Genomic DNA, 25,754 nt, shown 5'->3' with positions numbered 1-25,754 from the left:
TTTGATTTCTCTGTCAAATCTGAATGAGATCCTTGCTGGGTAGAGCAGTCTTGGTTGTTGGTTTTTCTCTTTCATCACTTTAAGTATATCCTGCCACTCCCTTGTGGCCTGCAGAGTTTCTGCTGAAAAATCAGCTGGTAACTTTATGGAGATTCCTTTGTATATTGTTTTTTGTTTTTCTGTTGCTGCTTTTAATATTTTTTCTTTGAATTATTTTTTGTTAGTTTGATTAATATGTTTCTAGGTGATTTTCTCCTTGGATTTATCCTGTGTGGGACTCTCTGTGCTTCCTGGACTTGGGTCACTATTTCCTTTCCCATGTTAGGGAGGTTTTCCACTATAATCTCTTCAAATATTTTCTCAGACCCTTTCTTTTTCTCTTCTTCTGGGACCCCTATAATTCGAATGTCGGTGCATTTAGTGTTGTCCCAGAGGTCTCTGAGATTGTCTTCAATTCTTTTCATTCTTTTTTCTTTATTCTGCTCCTTGGCAGTTATTTCCATCATTTTGTCTTCCACGTCACTTATTCGTTCTTCTGCCTCAGTAATTCTGTTTTTGATTCCTTCTAGTGTGTTTTTCATTCCAATTATTGTGTTGTTCATCTCTGTTTGTTCTTTAGTTCTTCTATATCTTTGTTTAACATTTCTTGTATTTTCTCAATCTGTGCCTCCATTGTATTTCTGAGATTTGGATCATCTTTACTATCATTACTCTGAATTCTTTTTCAGGTAGGTTGCCTATTTCCTCTTCATTTATTTTGTCTTGTAGGATTTTACCTTGCTCCTTCATCATGACATATTTTTTTGCTGTCTTTTTTTTTTTTTTTTGATTAGTGGGATTGTGTTCCTGTTTTACTGGTTGTTTGGCCTGAGGCTTCCAACAGTGGAGCTTGTACATGGTTCGCTTGGGAGTTCCTCCCATCTCCTTGGGGGTTGAGGTCCCCCACCAGTGTCTGGAAGGCACCCTAGTTGTGGGGAGACACAAACTCTGCATCTTCCCACACCGCCATCTTGACTCCGCCCCTGTACTCATTAAATTTAATAAATATTTGTTAAATCTAGTCTGTGTGAGGCATTGGGCTAGGTACTGGCTTAATACTAGTGCCTTATATTTGCAGTAGTTAGCATGTTTATCTGCACATTTTATTAGTAGGACCAGATTGCCTTGTAGAGCAAATAGTTTAGAAATTATTATGTCCTTTGTAAAATAGCAAACTGCTCTTGCATTAAGCTATATAACTTGTCTATGTTCAAGAGAAAGAAAAATTAGAAGACTTATAACTTGAGCTTGTTTCTCATGACCACCTCCCCCTAGTAATTGCCCTTTCTCAATAAGACCTCTTGTGAAAAATGATGGCCAGTGCTGGAATTCAGTTAGATCTTGAGTTTAATACATTTGTTTATGCTTCCTTTCCCTAGGAGACGATGAGTTCTGTGAGTAGAGGAATGATGTCTTATTAATATTTATATTCCCCACTGCTTAGCACAGTGCCAGGGATGTAGTAATTGCTTAATAAATATTTTTTTAAAAGATGATGAATTGCTGACATTTGAGAACCTGGTGAGAATTTTTAATGCATCTAATAAATATTTACCCAATAAGAGAAGGATAAAATCTCTTACATCTTGATGATTAAAAAGAAAGGATTGAGTGCCTTGTAAATAAAATATGTGGATAATAATGATTTCTAGAACTTGCTTGCTCTTGGCCTCTTGGGACTATTAAATACATGCTGTACATGATATTACAGAGAATGTTCAAATCATGATCCATAAATTTGATATCAAACTTAGAGATACCTTCTAGGTGGCTGGATAAAATCATGATTTTATTTTACTTTTCCAAAACTTGAAAAGGGTAAAGCTGAAATCTAGAGCAGAGTTTTAAAACAAGTTCTTCTGTAGTATTTATATAATATCATGAGTTTCATGTTAGCCAGTTGATCATCAATATTTCTTTTTTTTACAACTTTATTGGAGTATAATTGCTTCACAATGGTGTGTTAGTTTCTGCTTTATAACAAAGTGAGTCAGTTATACATATACATCTGTTCCCATATCCATTCCCTCTTGAATCCCCCTCCCTCCTCCCTCCCTATCCCACCCCTCCAGGCGGTCACAAAACACCAATCTGATCTCCTTGTGCTATGCAGCTGCTTCCCACTAGCTATCTACCTTACGTTTGGTAGTGTATATATGTCCATTTATTAGGTAACTGTTCTGTATTCCCACATTTTCATATGCTTCATAGAACTAGAAAAGAAGTAAAAGAAATAGTCTCTGATTCTAAGAATTGCATACCTATTTAAGAGGTGAGAATAACATAAAGCAAACTACTAGAGTTCAACACAACACTCTTCCTTCAAATCCTCACTCATGGGTCATAAGTTATGTTCTCTAGGGAAACTACTCTGGAATGAAATCTAGTGCTAGGTAGTGTTAGTTTCATGTTAATTAGGGATTGCCCTTGTGGGAAATAAGAATGAGAAAAATCATGGACGAAAAATAAATATGGGAGGTGATAAAGAAACTTATGTAATAGGAGTGGACAATTCACACTTAATATTGGTTGGAATCCAACTTAAGAAATTTGGTTTAAGGCATATTATAGAAGACCTCAAAATAGGGCAGTTTTTGTTTTTATTTATTATTTGTTGACCACCCTGGGCAAAAATGGACAGTTTACAACTTGATCTGGTGTATAGGACTTTATATACAAGAAACACACACCTTTCAAATATCTATGGAACATTCACAAAAATGGTTCAAAGGAAAAAAAGAAAAGTTCAATAAATTCTGCAAAGTAGAAAAGAGTCAACAAATGAATAGCAGTAGGAAAATGTTTTTTTTTTTAGCCTAAATTTTACAAATCTGACTTTTTCTATTTCATTCTCTGTAAAGATTTCCTTTAGTAATTAAGATTACTGTTAATTTTTAAAATTACTTAATTTCTGTTTTTATCTTTATTAAGTCCTACTTTCTAATTCCTGAGTTAATTTTGCCATTCTTTTATATACTGAGTACATTTATTTAGTTTATTTTTAGTCTTCTTCATTATTTTTTCTTAATGTCTTATATTTATTTAAGGTGTCATTTTCTCCTCTGGACACCTTATATTTGAGGGGCAGTACTTTTTACTCTTTTTCCATATAGGCATACATTTTAGTTAATATTTTTCTTTTTTTGGCCTAGGAGTCTTAGAAGCGTATTTCAAAAATTTAAACTTTGTTTTTATTTGCTTGTTTTTGTCATCCTATAAAATTAATACCTAGTTTCACTGAATTTTGGTAACAGTATAGGTTTTATTTTAGAAAAATTTTTGGATTTTTTTTTTGTAAAACTTTAGGGATTTTCTTTGTAGCTTAATTCATGGGTTTTTTTGAAAGTTGCCTATCTATTTAAAAAAATGTATATTCTGTTTCTGTTCATAGAAAATTCTAAAAAAATAATTTTCTTAAACTTAATTGTAATAAATGAATTATCTTCATTTTTACTCTTGTTTCTGCCTCATTTATTAGAATTGACGTCTCCCACATTACAATGGATTACCATTTTCTCTTTGTATTTTTAGTGGTATTTTGTTCCATACATTTACTTATTTTTAATTTTTATTATTATGTTATATTGAAATATAGTTGACATACAATATTATATCAGTTTCAGGTTTGCTACATAGTGATTTGACATTTGCATACATTATGAAATGATCACCATGATTAGTCTAGTAACCATCTGTCCCATTACAAAATTATTACATTATTATTGAATGTATTCGTTATGCTGTATATTATGTCCCTGTGGTTTATTTATTTTATACCTGGAGGTTTTTACTTCTTAATCATCTTCACCTATTCCCTCCATCTTCCCCCACCCTCCCCTCTGGCAACCACCCATTTGTTCTTTATATCTGTTTTTGTTTTGTTTTTTAGATTCCACATATAATTGAGATCATATGGCATTTGTCTTTTTCTGAGTTCTTTCACTTAATATAATACCTTCTAGATCCATTCATGTTGATGCAAATGGCTGATGTGATTGTTTTTTAATGGCTGAGTAATATTCCATTGTATGTATGAACCATATCTCCTTTTTCTTTTTACATTTTTTTATTGAAGCATAATTGATTTACACTATTATGTTAGTTTCAGATATAAGCATAGCATTTCTGATTATACTCCATTATAGGTTATTTCAAGATAATGGTTAATTCCCTGTGCTATACAGTATAAGCTTATTGCTTATCTATTTTATACCTAGCAGTTTGTATCTGTTAATTCCATACCCCTAATTTGTCCCTCCCCCTTCTGTCTCCTCTTTGGTAACCACAAATTTGTTTTCCATATCTCTGAGTCTGTTTCTATTTTACATATACATTCATTTGTGTTATTTTTTAGATTCCACATTATAAGTGATATCATGTAGTGTTTGTCTTTCTCTAACATTTTACTAAACATCATATTCTCTAGGTCCATTCACATTGCTGCAAATGGCAGTATTTCATTCTTTTTTTTAAATGGCAGAGTAACATTCCATTATATATATATATACCACATCTTCTTCTTCCAGTTGTCTGTTGATGGGCACTTGGGTTGCTTTCATATCTTGGCTATAATAAATAGTGCTGCTATGAACATTGAGGTGCATTTATCTTTTCAAATTAGTGTTTTCTTTCTTCCAGATATATAACCAGGAATGGAATTGCTGAATCATATGGTAGTTCTATTTTTAGTTTTTTGAGGAAACTCCGCACTGTTTTCCATCGTGACTGCACCAATTTACATTCCCACCAACAGTGTATGAGAACTCCCTTTTCTCCACATCTTATACAACATTTTTTATTTGTAGACTTTTGATTATAGACATTCTGACAGGTGTGAGGTGATATTTCATTGTGGTTTTGATACACATTTCTCTAATAATTTGTGATGTTGAGCATCTTGTCATGTGCCTGTTAGCCATTTATATGTCTTCTTTAGTCTATTTAGGTCTTATGCCAATTTTTTTGATTGGCTTGTTTTTTTTTTTATTGAGTTGTTTGAGCTGTTTGTGTATTTTGGGTGTTAACCTCTTGCCATTCATATCAATTGCAAATATTTTCTCCTATTCAATAGGTTGTCTTTTTGTGCTGTTGATGGTTTTCTTTGCTGTGCACAAGCTTTTAAGTTTGATGTAGTCCCATTTGTATATTTTTGCTTTTATTTCTTTTGTCTTAGGAGACTGATTCAAGAAAATATTGCTATGATTTATGTCAGAGTGTTTGCCTATGTTCACTTCTAGGAGTTTTATGGAATCCAGTCTTCCATTTAGGTCTTTAAACCATTTTGAGTTTATTTTTGTATATGGCTTGTAATGGAATGTTATAATCTCACTATTTTACATGTGGCTGTCCAGCATTCCCAGCACTCTTGCTGAAGAGACTTTTTTTTTCCATTGTATATTCTTGCCTCCTTTGTTGTAGATTAATTGACCATAGGTGCATGGGTTTAATTTCTGTGCTCTCTGTTCTGTTTCATTGATCTATGAATCTGTTTTTGTGACAATACCATAGCACAGGTTGTAGGCTTTCGATTTGTGGTTATCATGGGGTTCTTGTTTGTTGACCCATACTTATATCTACTTGATTTAAACTGATAGTCACTTAAGTTCCAACATATCTAAAAGATCTACATTTTGGGAATTCCCTGGCAGTCCAGTGGTTAGGACTCTGCACTCTCACTGCTGAGGGCCTGGGTTCGATCCCTGTTTGGGGAACTAAGATCCCATAAGCTGTGTGGCATGGCCAAAAAAAAAAAGTACATTTTTTATTCCCCTCCCCCACACTTTGTGTTTTTGATGTCATATTTTACATATTCTTGCTTATCCCTTTACTGTTTATTATAGTTATAGTTGTTTTTACATTTTTTGTCTTTTAATATATGTACTGGATTATTTAAGTGACCTTCAATCCTTACTATATATTTGCCTTTCCTAGTTGGATTTTCCCTTTTCTATAGATTCTTCTTTTTCCTTTTAGAGAAAACCCTTCAGCATTTCTTTTAGGATAGGTTTAGTATTGCTGAACTCTTTTAGTTTTGTCTGAGAAGTTGTCTTTCCTTCTATTCCACACGATAATCTTGCTGGGTAGAGTATCCATGGTTGCAGGTTTTTCCCTTTTGGCATTTTGAATATATAATGCCACTCCTTTCTGGCCTGCAAATTTTCTGCAGAGAAATCAGGTGATAGCTTTATGCAGATTCCCTTGTATATGACTCTTTATCTCTTGCTTCCTTTAGAATTCTCTGTTTATCTTTAACTTTTGTCATTTTAATTATGATATGTCTTGGTGTTGGTCTGTTTGGGTTCATCTTGTTTGGGACCCTCTGTGCTTCCTGTACCTGGATATCCTTATTCTTCTTTCAATTTGGGAAAATTTTAAGCCACAATTTCTTCATATACATTTTCTGTTCCCTTCTCTCTCTCTCTTCTCCTTCTGGAACATTTATTATGCAAATGTTGGCACATTCGATGTTATCTTAGAGATCTTGTATGTTGTGCTTTTTTTTTTTTTTGTATTTCCTTCTGCAGTTCTGATTGGGTGATTTCCAATATTTTACTTCTAGATCACTTATGTGTCCTTCTGTGTCATTTAGTCTGCTACTCATTTCTTCTAGAGTTCTTTTTTTAAAATTTATTTAATTAATTTATTTTTTGCTGTGTTGGCTCTTTGTTGCTGCATGCGGGCTTTCTCTAGTTGTGGTGAGCGGGGGCTACTCTTTGTTGTGGTGCATGGGCTTCTCATTGCACTGGTTTCTCTTTGGTGCAGAGCATGGGCTCTAGATGCATGGGCTTCAGTAGCTGTGGCTTGTGGGCTCTAGAGCGCAGGCTCAGTAGTTGTGGCACACAGGCTTAGTTGCTTCGCAGCATGTGGGATCTTCCTGGACTAGTGCTCAATCCTGTGTCCCTGCATTGGCATTGACAAGTGGATTCTTAACCACTGTGCCACCAGGGAAGCCCTAATGTTCTTTTTTTTCTCAGATATTGGGTTCTTTATATTTTCTAGTTCCTTGTTAAAATGATTTGTGTTTAGATTAATCTTCCCCCCTCATTCAGTTTGCATTTTTATTACCAACGTTTTGAATTCTTTGATAAACTGCTTATTTCTGTTTCATTATTTATTTTTTCAGAAGTTTTCTCTTGCTCTTTCAATTAAGAGTAGTTCCTCTGACTTTTCATTTTACTTAACTTTCTCTGTCTCTATGTATATAGGTAAAACATTTACCTATTGTGACCATGAAGAGGTGTTGTTATGTGGGAGCATTCTTATGGAAATTGCATATGCCCAATGCCTTTGGTGGGAGGGCTGGAGTTGTTTATGCCTGTCATATCTTTCCTCAGGGTGTGCTGGCCAGTATGGTGTGGCTGCTGATGTAGAAGCTAAAGCCTGTACAGGATGTGAGGTGGGACTTCCTCTCTGCTCAGTGGCTGTCACTGCTCGTCCGGGGCAGGGTCTGCTCCTAAGTTGCTAAAGTGGAAGTCCTGAGGGTCAGGCTCCAGCAGGTTCTGTTTGCTTTAACTGTGTGTTTTTCCTTCTCCCCACACTGGGGCCTCTGCCCCAAAGGAGGGGAGTGCTGAAGCAAATGAGGGTTATGTGCTTACAGGGGTCTGATGTTCTGCCTGTGTAAGCATCTGTGGCTCTGCTCAGATGCAGCCCATGGTTGTGTGTTTTACACTGTTGTGGCTGCCTTAGTTCTAGTGTTAGGCTGTGGAATGGAGTGGGCAGGACCGAAGCATTTGTTCAGCTTGGGCTGGGGTGTACAGTGAGTTGGTCATGGGAATTTGGGTGCTATGCTGCTTTCGGAAGTCTGGACTGTTTCTGATGTGCAGCTTGGGTAAGTGCCAAGAGTGGCTGCTACTGCCCCACCGCACTATGCCCTGGGCCCCTGGATTGCCTCTGTGTCCATAGATAGAGTCTTTTCTCAGGTCCTGGCTGCACTAGATCCAGTGCCAAGCTGTGGTGTGGAGTGACTGGGGCCAGGGCGTTTGCTTGGCTTGAACTGGGAAGTGTAGGCAAGTGGTAGCCACTGGGGCAGACCTCTCTTTGCCTTGCTTGGGGATAAGCCAGCACCATGCCCTCCTCATGAGTGGAATCTAGGCTTCTCCAGCCTTTCTATCTGTCCCAGCCATTCTCTGAGCAGCCAAGTGCCAGGGCCTGGCCTGGGACACCCAGTCTGTGGCTTGACCTGCTGACTCCACAGAGTGAGTTTCCACCCCAGTGATCTCTCTTTTCCTCTTAGTCCCCTCCCAGAGGTACAGGTCCCGACCTGATTCTTTTCTTCCAGTGCTACCTGATTTTGTGTGTATCTGTCTTGCAGCCTTGATTGTATAAGAGTCCTTCTGTCAGTTTCCAGTTAATTTTCCACGAGAATTGTTCCATGTATAGATGTATTTTTATGTGTTTGTGGAGAAGGTGAACTTCTTGTCCTCTTGCTGTGCCATCTTGATCCCTTCCCCTACATCTCCTTTATCCATTCATCTATTGATGAACACTTGTTTCCATATGTTGGCTATTGTAATTAATGCTGCAGTGTATGCTGGTGTGCATATATCTTTTTGAATTACTGTTTCTATTTTCTTTGGGTAAATACCCAGAAACAAAATTGCTGAACTGTATGGTAGTTCTACTTTTAATTTTTAGGAACCTCCATACTGTTTTCCATGGTGGCTGCACTAATGTTATCATCTCATTAACAAATGGGACCTAATTAAACTTAAAAGCTTTTGCACAGCAAAGGAAACCATAAACAAGATGAAGAGACAACCCTCAGAAAATATTTCTGGGAAATATTTGCAAATGAAACAACAGACAAAGGATTAATCTCCAAAATATATAAACAGCTCATGGAGCTCAATATCAAAAAGACAAACAATCCAATTAAAATTGGGCAGAAGATCTACATAGACATTTCACCAAAGAAGACATACAGATGGCCAAGAGGCACATGAAAAGATGCTCAACATCACTAATTATTAGAGAAATGCAAATCAAAACTACAATGAGGCATCACCTCACGCTGGTCAGAATGGCCATTATCAAAAAATCTAGAAACAATAAATGCAGGAAAGGGTGTGGTGAAAAGGGAACCCTCCTGCACTGTTGTGGGAATGTAAATTGATACAACCACTATGGAAAACAGTATGAAGGCTCCTTAAAAAACTAAAAATAGAGCTGCCGTATGAACCAGCAATCCCAGTACTGGGCATATACCCTGAGAAAACCATAATTCAAAAAGGCACATGTACCCCAATGTTCATTGCAGCACTATTTACAATAGCCAGGACATGGAAGCAACCTAAATGTTCATTGACAGATGAATGGATAAAGAAGTTGTGGCACATATATACAATGCAATATTACTCAGCCATAAAAAGATACAAAATTGAGTTATTTGTAGTGAGATGGATGGACCTAGAGTCTGTCATACCGAGTGAAGTAAGTCAGAAAGAGAAAAACAAATACCGTATGCTAACATATATATATATATATATATATATATATATATATATATATATATATATATATATAATCTAAAAAAAAAGAAATGGTACTGATGAATCTAGTGGCAGGGCAGGAATAAAGACGTAGACATAGATAATGGACTTGAGGGCACAAGTGGGGGAGGGGAAGCTGGGGCAAAGTGAGAGTAGCATTGACATATATACACTACTAAATGTAAATAGATACCTAGTGGGAAGCAGCAGCATAGCACAGGGAGATTAGCTCTGTGCTTTGCAATGACCTAGAGACGTGGATAGTGAGGGTGGGAGGGAGGCTCAAGAGGGAGGGCATGTGGGGATATATGTATGCATATGGCTTATTCACTCTGTTGTACAACAGAAACTAACACAATATTGTGAAGCAATTATACTCCAGCAAAAAGCTATTAAAAAATTAAAAAATAAAATAAAATAAAAATAATTACATATATGTATATACATAAAAAATTTAATGTGTACATTATAACATAACATATTCTCATATTTATCATCTTATTTTAATATATTTTATTAAATTTTAATAACTACTTCATACACAAGAATATGAGTGAATGAAAATAATAATAAATAATAAAACAACAATGAAACAATCCAGCTTAAGAAAAAGAATATGCCCAGTAGCTTTAAAGCTCCTGATGTGGCTATGCACCCTCTCTGTCCACCCACTCCACTTTTACATTTTGCATTAATTATTCTCTTCCTTCTCTTTATAGCTTATCATATATATATCTGTACCACTAAATATATATATGTATGGTTTAGTTTGCATGTCTCAACCTTTATATAAATTAAATATTTTGCATGGATTCTTACATGGCTTGCTCTTTTTTGGTAAAGCTTTATGATTTGGTATTCACTCATGTTAATATGCATTGCTATAATTTATTCATTTTCATTCATTATGGTTGCATTCCTAATTTTAAGAGGAATAGTTTTAATAATTCAAATGTAAGTATAAAGTTTACTGTAGAATTTTATAGAAACCCTTTATTAAGTTAAGAAAATTCACTGCTGTTTCTAGCTTGATAGAAGTTTTAAATAAATTATACTGAATTTTTCTAATGTTTTCTGTATCCTCTGAGATTAAAATATAGTTTTTCTCTGGGATAAATGACATCTGTAGATGTTCTAATGTTAAACTAACATCACATTCCCAGAATAAATCCAACTTCATTTTAATGAGTTCTGTATTGCTTAACAGTTTGCTTACATTTTAAGATTTTTGCATCCTTAGATTGGCATGTGAATTTCCTTTTTTGTCTAACCCATGTACTGTTAGTATTGGTTCCACCACCTTCATTTAGTGAATTGAAAAGCTGATACTTCTCTTGTCATTCTTAGGAAGTTACATTTACATATACCCAAAAGGATTTTTAGTACTCCTTGTAAACATATCTGAACCCAGTGTTTGCTTTGAGTAAAAACTGTTGACTACTAATTCAATTCTTCAATTCACATTACCTGTTTTTGAGTCAGTTCTGGTAAATCACGTTTTGCGAGTAATTTTTCTAAATTTCAACCAAATTTTCATTTTTATGAGTATAAATTTCTTCATATATTTATAGTATTGCAGTATTTTGAATATTTAGTAATATTCTCCATGGTTATGGTCCCATGGAGACCATATTACATACTGTTATCCTTCCCCCTCCTTTCCCCTTTTGGTAACCATAAGATTGTTTTCCATGTCAGTGAATCAGTTTCTGTTTTATAAATAAGTTCATTTGTATCAATTTTTATTACATGATATCATAGGATAACTGTGTTTCTTAGTCTGACTTACTTCACTTAGTATGATAATCTCTAGGTCTATCCATGTTGCTGAAAATGGCATTATTTCATTCTTTTTTATGGCTGAGTATTATTCCATTGTATATGTGTACCACATCTTTATCCATTCCTCTGTCAGTGGACACTTAGGTTGCTTCCATGTCTCGGCTATTGTAAATAGTGCTGCAATGAACATCAGGGTGCATTACTTTTTTGAGTTATGGTTTTCTCTGGATATATGCCCAGGAGTGGGATTTCTGGATCATATGGTAGTTCTATTTTTGTTTATGAGGAACCTCCATACTATTCTCCACAGTGGTTATACCAATTTACATTCTCACCAACAGTATTGGAGGGTTCCCTTTTCTCCACGCCCTCTCCAGCTTTTATTTGTTTGTAGGCTTTTTGATGATGCCCATTTTGAACAGCGTGAGATGATACCTCATTGTAGTTTTGATTTGCATTTCTCTAATAATTAGCAATGTTGAACATCTTTTCATGTGCTGTTGGCCATCTGTATGTCTTCTTTGGAGAAATGTCTATTACGTCTTCTGTCCACGTTTGACTGGTTTATTTTTTTTTCAATATTGAGTTGTATGAGCTGTTCACATATTCTGGAAATTAAGCCCTTGTCAGTCGCATCATTTGTGAGTATTTGCTCCAAGTCCATAGGCTATCTTTTCATTTGTTTATGGTTTCCTTTGCTGTGCAACAGCTTTTAAGTTTGTTGTAGTTCCATTTGTTTATTTTTGCTTTTATTTTCTTTTCCTTGAGTGACTGATGCGAGAAAACATTGGTATGATTTATGCCTGAGAATATTTTGCCTAAGTTCTCTTCTAGGAATTTTATGGTGTTATATCTTATATTTAAGTCTTTAATCAATTTTGAGTTTACTTTTGTGTATGGTGTGGGAGAGTGTTCTAATTTCATTCTTTTACATGTGGCTACCCAGCTTTCCCAACATTACTTGCTGAAGAGACTGTCTTTTCTCCATTGTATATTCTTGCCACCTTTGTTGAAGACTAATTCACCATAGGTGCATGGGTTTATTTCTTGGCTCTGTCTTCTGTTCCATTGATCCATATGTCTGTTTTTATGCCAATACCATGTTGTCTTGATTACTGTAGCTTTGTAGTATTGTCTGAAGTCTGGGAGGGTTATGCCTCTAGCTTTGTTCTTTATCCTCAGGATTGTTTTGAAAATTCTGAATCTTTTGTTGTTCCATATAAATTTTAGGATTATTTGTTCTAGTTCTGTGAAAAATGTCATGGGTAATTTGATAGGGTTCACATTAAATTTCTAGATTGCTTCCAGTAGTATGGCCATTTTAAGAATATTAATTTTTCCAATCTGAAAGCATTGGATATCTTTCCATTTCTTTGAATCATCTTGGTTTTTTTATCAATGTTTTATAGTTCTCATCAGGTTTTCTTTTATAATGTAAGTATTTTGGTGATAAATTTCCCTCTAATTAGCTGCATGTTAGCTATTATTAATTAGCTATATCCCTCAAATTTTATTATTTTCATTATTTCTCAGATATAACTACTTTTACTTTCAATTATAATTTATTCTTTGATGAGAGAGTAACACAGGTGTGCTTTTCAAAAATGACTCCAAACAGTGGGGTAATTTCATTTATTTATCTAAATATATTTCTAGGTGGACTGTAAGATACTAGTTCTTTGAAAACCATGGCTTAGTATATTGCTAGATAGTAATCATCATTAGCAATTTATTTTGACTAATATTAATATAGCTACACCAGCTTTCTTTGGTTAGGATTTGTTGGATGTATTTTTTTTCATCCTTGGACTTTCAGACTTCCCCTGTTTTTATGTTTTAGGTGAGCTTCTTATAAACAGCATATAGCTGGAGTTTGTTTTCTATTCTAAGCTCTGAGTATTTGTGCTTTTAAGAGTTTTATGTTTTCTTGTACATTTACTATGGTTACTGAAATATTTGAATTAATTTTACCATCATGTTTCCTATTGTCTATTTGTCCCTTTTTTTCTGTTTATTTTCCCCCTCCATTAATTTCTTCTTTTGGATTGAATGAGTTTCTTATTTTCTCATCCCATATTTCTCTTCTCCATGTTTTCAGATTATACCGTCTATTGCTATACATTTTTAGTAGTTACTTTAGATGTTTTGACATGCTTATTTAAATTAATGTCTAAAGTAAGTCAATACCTTTGCCTTTCCCCTCCCCAAAATACTGAGATCATAGAAGATTTAACTCTTAATCCACTCTTCCTTAATTATATGCTCCTGTTTTCAGGCACATTAATTCTGTATTTTTAATTACACAAACTATACACTGTTATTAATCCTTTATAACAATTAATATTTGAGCAGTAGTAAACCCATATATTTACCATTTATTTTTCTTACAAATTCTTACATTTGCACATTTTTTCTTTAGCAATTTTTTCAGTGAAATTGTTCAGTAAACTCTACAAGTTTGGGGTTGTATAAAAGAATCTTTATCTTTGTTCTTAGAAGATAGATGCATTGTTTACTGAATTCAAGGTTAACAGTTATGTTCTCTCAGGATTAAAAGGAGGATAATTCCACTGTCTTACAGCATCTATATCTGAGAAATCAACTATCAGACATTACTCATGTCTGCATGTGGATATTCACTTTTCTCAACATCATTCACTGAAGAGACTTTTTCCCCACTGTGTATTCTTAATATGCTGTTAAAGATTAGTGGACTGTAAATGTTTTAATTTATTTCTGGGCTCTGTGTTCTGTTCCATTGGTCTATATACCTGTTTTTATGCTAGTATCATACTGTGTTAATTACTGTAGCTCTATAGTACATTTTGAGTCAGGAAATGTGATGCCTCCAGCTTTGTTCTCCTTTCTGAAGATTACTTGGACTATTTTGAGTCTTTGTGGTTCTATATGAATTTTAGGATTCTTTTTCTATTTAAGTAAAGAATGCCACTGAATTTTTCGTTAGGTTTGTACTGGATCTGTAGATCATTTTGGATAGTATAGGCATTTTAACATATTGAGCATTCTAATCCATGAACACAGGATGTCTACCAATTTCTGAGTCTTCTTTAGTTGCCTTCACTAATGTTTCATAGTTTAGAATGTACAAGTTTTTTAGCTCTTTGCTTAAGTTTAATCATAACTGTTCAAATTTTTGTTGCTATTGTAAATTGGATTGTTTTCTTAATTTCTTTCTTTGGATAGTTCATTATTAATGCATAGAAATGCAACTGCTTTTTGTATGTTGATTTTGTATCCTGCAATTTTACTGAATTCATTTATTGTTTCTAACAGGATTTTGTTGTTGATTCTTTATGGTTTTCTACATATATGATCATATGATCTGCAAACAGATATAATTACTTCTTCCTTTCCAATTTTGATGCCTTTACATTTTTATTGTCTCATTACTCTGTTTAGGACTACCAGTACTATGTTGAATAGAAGTGGCAGGAGTAGGCATCCTTGCTTTATACCAGAAATTAGAGGAAAAGCCTTCAGTTCCCCCCCCACCCCCCCAGTAATTACAACGTTAGCTGTGGGCTTTCCATACATGGGATTTATTGTGTTGAGGTGAGTTCCTTCTCTACATAATTTGCTGAGAGATTTTTTTTTTTTATCCTGAATGGATGTTGAACTTTGTCAAATGCCTTTTCTACATCTATTGACATGATCGTGTGGTTTTTATCTTTCATTCTGTTAATGTGGTCATCACACTGATTGATTTGCATATGAGTACCATCCTTGTATTCCAGGGATAAATCTCCCTTGGTCATGGTATATAATTCTTTTAATGTACTGTTGAATTCAGTTTGCTAGTATTTTATTGAAGATTTTTGCATCTATGTTTATTAGAGACATTGGCTTACAGTTTCTTTTCTTATGGTGTTTTTCTCTGCTTTGGTATTAGGGTGATACTGGCCTCATAAAATGATTTGGTAAATGTTCTCTCTTCCAAAAAGTGTTCTATTTGGGGGAAGATTAAGAACAATTGGTATAAATTCATCTGTGAACCCATCTGGTGATGGACTTTCCTTAGTTTAGAGGTTTTTGATTACTGCTTCAATCTCCTTACTTGTTATTGGTCTGTTCAGATTTTCTATTCTTGACTCAATCTTCAGAGATTGTACACTTCTGGAAATTTATCCATTTCTTCTAGGTCCTCTCATTTGTTGGCATGTAATTGTTCATAGCAGCTTCTTATGATTCTTGTTATTTCTGCATTATCAGTTGTAATGTCTCCTCTTTCATTTCTTTGATTTTATTTATGTGAGCCTTCTCTTTTTCTTAGTCTAGCTAAAGGTTTGTCAATTTTCTTTCTCTTTTCTTAGTTTCATTGATCTTGTAGTTTCATTGACATTTTTTTCCTATTGTTTTTCTTGTCTCTATTTCATTTATTTCTGTTCTGACCTTGGTTATTTTCTTCATTTGGCTAATTTGGGGCAAAGTTTGTTCTCCTTTTTATAGCTTCTTGAGGTATAAAGTTGGTTTATTTGAGATCTTTCTTTTTCCTTAGTGTAGGCATTTATCACTATAAACTTCCCTCTTAGTACTGCTTTTGCTGTATTCCATAAGTTTGGGTATTTAATCTTTTTATCTTCATTTGCCACATGACACTTTTTAAAATTTCCTTTTGATTTCCTCTTTGACCCAATGGTTGTTCAAAAGAGTGTATTGTTTAGTTTTCTCATATTGTAAGTTTTCCTGTTTTCTTGCTATTATTGATTTCTAGTTTCATACCACTGAAGTTGGAAAAGATACTTGGATTTCTATCTTCTTATATTTAATAAGACTGCTTTGTGTGTTTATTAAGACTTATTTTGTGTATAGCATTCTTTCATTGTTAGGTGAAAAGTGTTGTACATGTCTATTAGGTTCACTTGGTCTACAGTGTTGTTCATGTCCACTGTTTCTTCATAGCTTTTCAGTCAGAATGTACTATCTATTATTAAAAGTAGGGTATTGAAGTCTCCTACTGTTATTGTATTGCTGTCAATTTCTCCTTTAAAATCTGTGAATATTTGCTTTATATATTCAGGTACTCTGATGCTGGGTACATATTTATAATTATTATATCTTCTTTTTGAATTGACCCTTTTATCATCATATAACAACCTCTTTGTCTCTAGAGACAGTTTTTGACTTAACTCTAGTTTGTCTGGTATAAGTATAGCTCCTCCTGTTTTATTCTGGTTAACATTGTCATGGAATATCTTTTTTTCATCTCTTCACTTACAGCATATATGTGTTCTTGAATCCAAAGTGAATTTCTTATAGATAGCTTATAGTCAGATATTGTTTTTTTTAATCTATTCAGCCACTCTATGTCTTTCAATTGAAGAATTTAATCCATTTACATTTAAAGTAATTATTGATAGGTAAGCTCTTACTATTGCCAGTTTATTAATTGTTTTCTGATTGTTTGGTACTTTCTTCCTTTCTTCCTTTTGCTTTCTTCCTTTGCGATTTGAAGATTTTTGGGGGGTAGTGGTATGTTTTCATTCCTTTCTTTTTATCTTTCGTGTATCTACTACAGTTTTTTTCTTTATGATTACCATACAGCTTACATAACACATCTTATAGTTATAATAGTCTATTTTAAGCTGATAAGAGCTTAATTTTGATTGCACACAAAAACTCTACACTTTTACTCTACTATCACATTATATGCAATTGATGTTATAATGTACATCTTTTTATATTGTGTATCCATTAACATAATTTAATTATAGTTATTTTTAATATTTTGTCTTTTAACTTTGATACAAGAATTAAATTGATTTAACCACCATTATAGTAATAAAGTATTCTGTTTTGTCTATAGTAATACCTTTCCCAATGAGTTCCATACTTTTTATTCTCACATACTGTTGTGTCATCTTAACTTAAAGAACTCCCTTTAGCATTTCTTGTAAGGTAGGAATATGGGTGATGAACTACTTCAGCTTTTGATTGTCTGAGAAAGTCTTTACCTTCCCTTCATTTTTTTTTTTTTTTTTGCTGTACGTGGGCCTCTCACTGCCGCGGCCTCTCCTGTTGCGGAGCACAGGCTCCAGACGCGCAGGCTCAGCGGCCATAGCTCACGGGCCCAGCCGCTCCGCGGCACGTGGGATCCTCCCGGACCGGGGCACAAACCCGTGTCCCCTGCATCGGCAGGCGGACTCTCAACCACTGCGCCACCAGGGAAGCCCGTTCCCTTCATTTTTGAATGACAAGTTTGCCAGGCACTGTATTGTTGGTTGGTAGATTTTTTCTTTCAGCACTTTGAATATATCACCACATTCCTCACTGGCCTGCATAGTTTCTGCTGAAAAATACGTTGATAATCTTATGGGGGAAGGGAGGGTCCCCTTGTACGTAGCAAGTCATTTTTCTCTTGCTGCTTTCAAATTTCTCTTAGTCATTAAGTTTGACAATTTGATTATAATGTGTCTTGGCGTGGGTCTCTCCACTTTTTTTTTTTTTTTTTTGGTGTTTTTTAGACTTCCTGGATGATGTCTATTTTCTTCCTTGGTTTGGAAAATTTCCAAACATTATTTCTTTGAATAAGATTTCTGCTCCTTTCTTTTCTCTTCTTCTGGAACTCTAATAATGCATACATATCCACATGATGATACACATATGCATAAGTTTCTTAAGCTAATTTCACTCTTTTTCTTTTTTTTTCTTTTTGCTCCTCTGACTGTATGATTTCCACTGACTTGTCTTTGAGTTTACTGATCCTTTCCTTCCTCTGTTTGATCTAGTCTGAGCTAAACTCCATTTATTGATTTTTTTCCAATTCAAATGTATTATTCAGCTCTATGATTTTTTTTAACATTTTGTTTTTGTTAAAATTCTTACTTTGTTCATAAATTGCTCTCCTGACCTCAATGAGCACCTTCTTGTTCATTATTTTGAATTATCTGTTGGGTAAATCACATATCTCTATTTTATTAGGGTCCACTTCTGGAGAGTTAGTTTGTTCTTTTATTTGGAACATATTTCCCTGTTTTTTTATTGACTCTCTGTGTGTTTTTCTGTGCGTTAGATAAAATAGCCACCTCTCCCAGATGAGAGACTCACCTCAAGTGGGTGATGAACCCCAATAATCAGCCCATCCAGTTACTCCAGATGCTTCTCAAATGTTGTTGCTGGTCTAACTTGAAAAGCTGTGACACTAGATGTGCAGCATAACCCCTTCCAGGGAGAAACTAGTAGCTGGGCTTTACTGCTGGAGCAAGCCTGGGAAAGGAGTTGTAGGAAGAGGCTCCACTCATTCAAAACTGTCACTTTGTTCTGTGTAGACTCCAGGAAACTAGAGAATGCATGGCTCCATCAGCTCCCAAAGGCAGGCAAGTGAGAAGCAAGATCTTCAGGCAGTAGTCAGAAAAGTCTACTGTACTAGATGTGTAGTCCAACTCCTTCCAAGAAGAAGATGGTGACTCAGTTACTTAACTGGAGCTAGTCAGAGGAAAAGCCATGGGAAGTGCCCACACACAGGTTCAAATGCCTAGGAGACTAGTGATTACCTGTCCCATCAGCTCCCAAAGACAGCTGAGTTAGAAGTCAGACCCTGGTCAGCAACTGGAAAATTTATTATGTAAATGTGCATTCTAACCCCTTCCAAGAAGAAGCTGGAAGCTGGGCTTTATTGCCTGCTCATTCTGAACTGAGCCAGGGGGAAAAGCTATAGGAATTGCTTGAAAACTACCTCTTTGTTCTCTATGGTCCCAAGGGACTAGCAAATATAGGGCCCTGTCAGCTGCCAAAGATAGGCAAGCTAGTAGACAGTCCTTCTGGTAGCAGCCATAAAAGTTGGAGTGTTAGATATGTATCAAAACCTTTTCTCCTCAAGGAGAAGTTGGGAGATGGGGGATCCCTCTCAACTGTATGATGCTGTGTTAAGAATGGAGTTTATGGTGAGAGTGTATCTCAGTTTTTCCTAACTGTTTTGAGGTGGGCATTTTCTTAGTTGACCAACATGGAGGAATTGCTCAACTCGTTTCTGGATTTCAGAGGCAACTGATACATGTGTAGTTGTTTATTCAGTGTGTTTATGGGTGGACGGAAGAGTCGGGAGCCTCCTATTCTGCCATCTTGCTGAGAATAAAGCTATCCCTATTTTCTTTTTAGAATATTCTTTTTGCCTTTGTTGTTCTTCAGTTTCATTACAATATGAGTAGATGTGGATTTCTTTCTATATATCTTGCTTGGGAATTATTAGATTTTTTAGCTATGGAGATTGCTATCTTCCATTAGTTCCAGGAAATTCTTAGTATTTTTTTATGCTTTTCTTTTTCTGTATCTTATATCAGAATATTTTAGAACTCGTCACACCATCCTCCATGTATCTTAACTGCTTTTAAAAAAAATCTTATTTTGTGTCTCTGTGGTACATTGCAAGTAACTTCTTCAAACACATCTTTCAGATCATTAATTTGTTATCTAACCTCCTGTTTTGCCTAACCATTGAATTTTTCACAATTATGTTTTTCATTTTAGATAGTTCTGCCTGGTCAATTTTGATAGTCTTTTCTTCCTTCATCATACTCCTCATACTTTACTGAGTAGATGAGGAAATAATATATATTAAGCATACTAATTTACATCTAATGTCTTACTGTTTCAACATCTGCAGTGTTTGCAGATCTGATTCTGCAGTTTGCTCTTTCTACAAAATTTCATTCATGGTGGTTTGCTTATTTGTGTGTCTTGTGAGAACTTATTGTCCTTGGACTGGTATGAGAAGTTTTTGTGGGCTTAGTGTATGGTGCAGACAGAATTTGAGTATACTTCTGGCAGTTACTTGGAGATATTGCCAAGACAGGACAATTTTAAATTTTCAGTTAAAGTCTTAGAGGCTACAGAGATAATATAACTTTTGACCCAAAGTCCAGATAAGAACAGACTTACAGTTAGAAATTTTCCAAGATGTTTTGTATATTTTTCTGAACTACCCATGGCCAATTTAAGCCAGCCAAGTTTTCCTACTATCTCCTGATGTAGAGGCTAGTGTTTTTCTTGTTTATCCAATGAGGTGGTCAAATAAAAGGATTCTCAGATTCGTGTAAGGGTCTCATGCGACTTTCCAGCTGACAAGCTTTGTCTTTTGTCCTCAGTTCATGTTCTTCCAAAATCCAAGCTACAGGCAATAATGAAAAACAAATTCCCCATATTGCATAGCACAATGCTAGTGCTGGCTTGCTAGTTTGGATTTGTGCTCTTTGTACCTGGCTAGCCCCAACAAATTTCCCTAATTCTCTTGTCAGATTATCCATGTAGTTAAAAATATTTATCCATTATTTTTAGTTTTTCTAGTTCACTATATTTCTAAAAAACAAACCATTTTTTCATATTAAATTGCTTCTAGATATCACTGATGCCTATTTTTCTTTACCTCCTAAATGCTAATTTGATTAATAGAGGTCCTGTTTTCTCCTTCAGGTGAAAACAGAAGAATATAAGGACTGCATACCTCAAAACTATTACTCTTAGTAAAAGGCAGCATAGCTTGGCAGTTACAGGGAACCTAAACTAAGGCTAGATAGCCACTGAGAAAAGATTTGTTTTTTCCTCTTTGTGCTCCCTTATCACAGAAAGGTATCTGAGCGGCATATCACTCAGATATTTTCCTTGTGGTTTCCCTCACTTTAAATTTGCATCCCAGTTAAAAGTTAGATAAAGTAGAATACAAACCTCCAGTACGTACACTACAAGTTGGAAAAAGGAGAAAAAATAGGCGTATAGGGAAAATGCTCTTCACTCCATTATTGCAAAACCATAGGCACCATTCCTATATTTGTTCTTTCCTTCCTTCATTCATTCATCGATATTTACCTAGCATTTACTATGTATAGAGCATTGTTCTAAGTGTTGGGGATGCAACACTGAATAAAGGAATATATGAATGATGACCATAAATGAATATATAAAAAGAAGATAAGAAAATAAACATGACAGCTCTTTGAAAATGACAAAATACTACAAAACTCCTTTGTTATTATCATCATTATCACAAGAGGATCTGGATAATTCTGTGGACTATGATTATAAAAGCTGTGTTTTCCTTCCACACAAGAGCAAATATACCTTAGTAGACTTGGAGTTTCAAAGCAATTTTCACTGGCAAAGTTTCTCACCTAAAGATATTTTCATAATTCTGTTAATCCATAGTTGGGACACTTTTCAACTCTCATTCAGTCACAAATGTGAAAGAACACTCTAAAATTCACATTAGCTTTTCCAATAAAGAAATTGATTTAGCCCATACAGTGTTCTAATTCAACTTCTATTTTCTTCAGCAATAAATCTCAGGTTTCATTTCAACAACCAAACATGGACCAGAATGAAAGATTTAATGACGCTTCAGCTTGGTAGTTGTTGAGTAAGTGCTCTGATACATTTCTACACTATAACATTTAATGAGACTTACTCCCAACAGAGTATTGACTACATCAATTTATTTCATAGTATTATATTTGCAGAAGCAAGATAGAGCAAAGGTTATTTTGGATCCTTTACCAATAAGCTTCCTGTAAGTAAAGTGCAACCATTTAATTTACAAAATCATTTAAAAAGGCTAAATGCTCAATAAATCCTGCTTTATCTAGTTCAGACAACCTCAGAAGCTATTGTAACTTGGATATAAAAATGTGTATAAAATTCAGGCATTTTGTACCAGCTTTCTATCCCTAACTTTGACTGGAACTGAATTTCAAAAGTTGTTGAGACAGTATTGGGATTTCTAGGTAATATCTTTGAAATTCCCTCCTGCCTTGATAAGAAGAAGGGAGTCAGCAACTTATCTTACAAAAGGGAAGACTCTATCACTATGCCTATGCCCACTCCCATCAAAACTACACCCATACACACACACAGACACACACACACACACACACACTTTCTCCTCCTCTCCAACCACTGCCATTTCTTGTCCGCAGCAGCCACTTTCAACTAAAGTGAGAAAACAGAAGTCCCTGAAGGAAGACAACTTTAAAATCCTCTATCTTCTTCTATAATCTTAAGAATATAGAAAAAGGTGTCTGGGATAAACTGGACCTCTTATGCATCACCTGATACAATTCTGTTTAGTACTATGAAAAATGTGATACACAATCCCATCGGTCCACTCTTGCAAATTTCACCTCACAATACTAGTCACTCCTCATACACAGACTACTTCTACTTAAATAACCCAGGTACCCAAAAAATAATTTTTCACTAAAAAGTTATGCCATCTTTTGGACTGGGTTACATATATAATTTCTCTGATAGTTCCAATAAACTAAAAATCGTAGAACAAGTTTTGTTGAATTTTGATCAACCACATTAAGCTCTACCTGTAAGAATTCAGTATAATACAGAAGTTGGAAATATCTTCTAGAGTCAGACATACTAGATTCACATCCTGGTTACTACCACTCACTAGCCTTCTGACTTGAGCAAGTTAAAAAACATACATAAGTCTCAGTTTTATTTTCTGTAAAACAAACAAGAAAAAAACATATCTTATATGGACACTGTAATAATTAAGTGATAAATTTATGTTAAGTGTTTAGCTATCAAGAAATGTTACATATTAATGTATGGGGGACCTAATGTTCTGCTAGTATCACTGGTATAAAATTAGTTAGAAACATAATCTTGCCCACAGGGTGTTTTCAATCTTATTGTGAAGACAGAACACTCATCTAATAGATAAGTTTACTGAGTACTCATTACACAAGGCAAACATTTACATGATGGGGTATTATTAAAGAATCATCACTAATTTTCTACCTTATTTAGACAAATAGGTCCTAAAATTTTCACATACATACTAATAATTAGGAAATTAATAGATTTTTTCATTGATGCCAAAAATTAGGAATTTAATAATTTAGGTTAGAAGTGAAGAAACCTGTTTAAGACATGTAACTAAAGGAAAAGCATATGGAAAGGCTATTCTAAACTTAAATGAATTAGATATCTAATAAGTTTATTGTGACAGTAATAATGTTAAGAACATATAGGAATTATAGGTTATGTGTTTATTTTTTTAAGTTATCAGTAAAACTTTAGTAATTTTAATTGTGTTGATTTCTTGATTATGGAAGAATCTTCTGCCAAATAGTCACCTCCACAACTAGTAATGAAAGCTAAGATTTATTGAGCACTTACTATGTGCCAGTCACTGCTATGATCATTTTTACATGTATTATTAATTCACTGATGCAGACAACACTAAGAAATAGGTCCTATTATTATCCTCAATTTATAGGTGAGAAAACTGAGAGTTCAATAAAATAGCTTTCTTAAGGTCACACAGGCAGTATCCGCCAGACCTGGGATAGGAACTCAGGCATCTGGGCTCCTGATCCCTTATCTTTAAACATTACACCGTGTTGTCTTCCATTAAGCAAGTACTTATCTGACTTGGATAACCAATGATCTTTGACATCATACTGGAATGTCTAACAAATCTCTCAACTCAACATGTTGAAAATTGAGTTGCTGATCTTCCTCTCAAAAATGGCTTCACCCACAGTCTTCCCCATCATAGTTGATAAAAACTTAATCCATCCAGTTGCTCAAGCCAAAAAACAAACAACAACAACAACAAAAACAAAAACACCTTGTAATTATTTGTGGTAGACAAAAGGTTTACTGCCCATATCCTCCTTCCAGGTAGGATTTGTTGCCTACCTGTGGAGGGTGAGGGCAGCAGATGGCCTCCCAGCTGTCAGTCCCCTCAGCATCTGCAGCAGCTGCAGAGGGCTTATTCCCAGCCCCCCTGCCTGGAGGTAAGACCCTTCCCAGGGTAGGGTGACCTGCTTCCAGTGATTGAAAGAGGGCTGGCTATTTCTTGAGGTTAACACTCTCTCCAGAGCTCCCTGCTCACTGGTGGCTTTGTGGGTCTGGCTCACAGGTAGACTCCTTCTTCTGCTCAGTTCTACTCCCTTCCTCTCCCTTCACACATGTTGATTCCTAATAACACCTTGTATCCCAAATTCTGTCCAGTGTGTGCTTCTAGAGGAGCTAACCTGCAACACCAGCCATGACTCTTCCCTTTCACTTACACCCCACAACCATTCTGTCAAATCCAGTTGGCTCTACTTACAAAATTTAGGCTTAATATTCACTAGCCACCCTAGTCCAAACTAAAATGTGAGGAGTTCAAGAGAGCAGCACTCAATTATATCCCATGCATAAAGAACTGTGCCAATAATAAGTATTTGTGGAATGAATAAATCCTACATTTCATAAATTGATCTATGTAAAATAAAGTCATCATTTCAATGTAATTAACAATTCCAATTTAAATGCATTGGTTTCCTTGGCAGAGATGTAAAGGAATCAGAAGTCTACTGATAGAATACTGTCCTGCTATTCAATTCTTTGGAAAACACAGACAATGATAGAGACTGATTAGGTCACTGAATTTTTATTTACTCATACTCTGAACTCCAACCCAAGGATCTGAGAACACACATCTATTAATTTTTATATTGGTACATCAAATCACATTTTAATTTTCTCTCAACTTACCTCAAGCTCATCAAGGGCACTTCCCAGGGTTGCTGCCTGAGGTTCTGGTGGGACTAACACATTCTGGATGCCTTGTGAAGCATTTGAAATTACATTGAGGGCATTCTGAATTTCTTCACAAACTGTGTCCTTGCTGGCTTTGAGGGAAGCGACATCAGAATGTTCCAAACAAGCTGAACAAATTGAATGCAATATGGGGGAGTTCTCCTTCAATGAGGCCCGGGCACCTGCAATTTCATCCCTCTGATTTGGAGATTTTAGGTCCTGAGGAAAGAAATAAAAAGAGAGGTTATGGAAGAAAGATTTATGCCAAGAAGCTCCATTTTTCTGCCAATATAAATGAAAAAAATAATAGACACAAGGAATTTATAATGATAAGTTAAAATAAAGGGCATAAATTATTTCTATACTCCTCCTGATTCTGTTAAAATTTCTGTAATAGGAAAGCTAAGCCATAGCAAATAAAGGTCACAATGGTACAGATGTGTGATAACTGAGTACCTCTTACATTTGTCAGTCATATACTTATAAGTCAGAAAAATACTTAGGCTTTCACATTATGAAGTGAATTATAAGACAGCTTGAATTACAAGGATGCTGATTACTTATTTGCATAGATGGTGATGATTGCATTTAACCTTTTTGTTAAAACTAAACCAATTAAGTTAAGAATACTAAATTAAACTTCCCACCATTCAGCTATCTTCCACTCATTTTCAGAAATACTAGCTAATAAGTTAATCCTGGATTTTTCTTTCTTCGACATTTATTCAAATAGTTATTGAGCACTTAGTATATGCTAGCCCTTGTGCTTAGATGTCAAGTGCACAGAAGTGAACAATCCTGCAAGGACCTTGTTCTCCTGAAGCTTATGTTCTTGTTTGAGGGGGAGGGGGCCTAAAGACAAACAGATAAACTAGGTAAAACAAATACACA

The 25,754-nt window shown here is 35.0% G+C and overlaps 1 protein-coding gene across 1 annotated transcript in view; it reads right to left on the bottom strand.

Annotated features, from left to right (window-relative positions):
• Positions 1 to 25,754, bottom strand: part of CTNNA3 (catenin alpha 3) — a 1,660,471-nt gene that overhangs the window by 1,218,694 nt on the left and 416,023 nt on the right. Inside the window, exon 6 of the mRNA XM_081238023.1 lies at positions 24,819 to 25,082. Within this exon, the coding sequence (XP_081094149.1) occupies positions 24,819 to 25,082 (264 nt within the window). The remainder of the gene's footprint in view (positions 1 to 24,818; positions 25,083 to 25,754) is intronic.

This window comes from Mesoplodon bidens (genome assembly GCF_964165515.1).
Source record: "Mesoplodon bidens genome assembly, chromosome: 1".
Classification (NCBI taxonomy): Eukaryota; Metazoa; Chordata; class Mammalia; order Artiodactyla; family Ziphiidae; genus Mesoplodon; species Mesoplodon bidens.
Note: the sequence above shows the minus strand (reverse complement) of the source record. Positions and strands in the feature narration are given on the sequence as shown.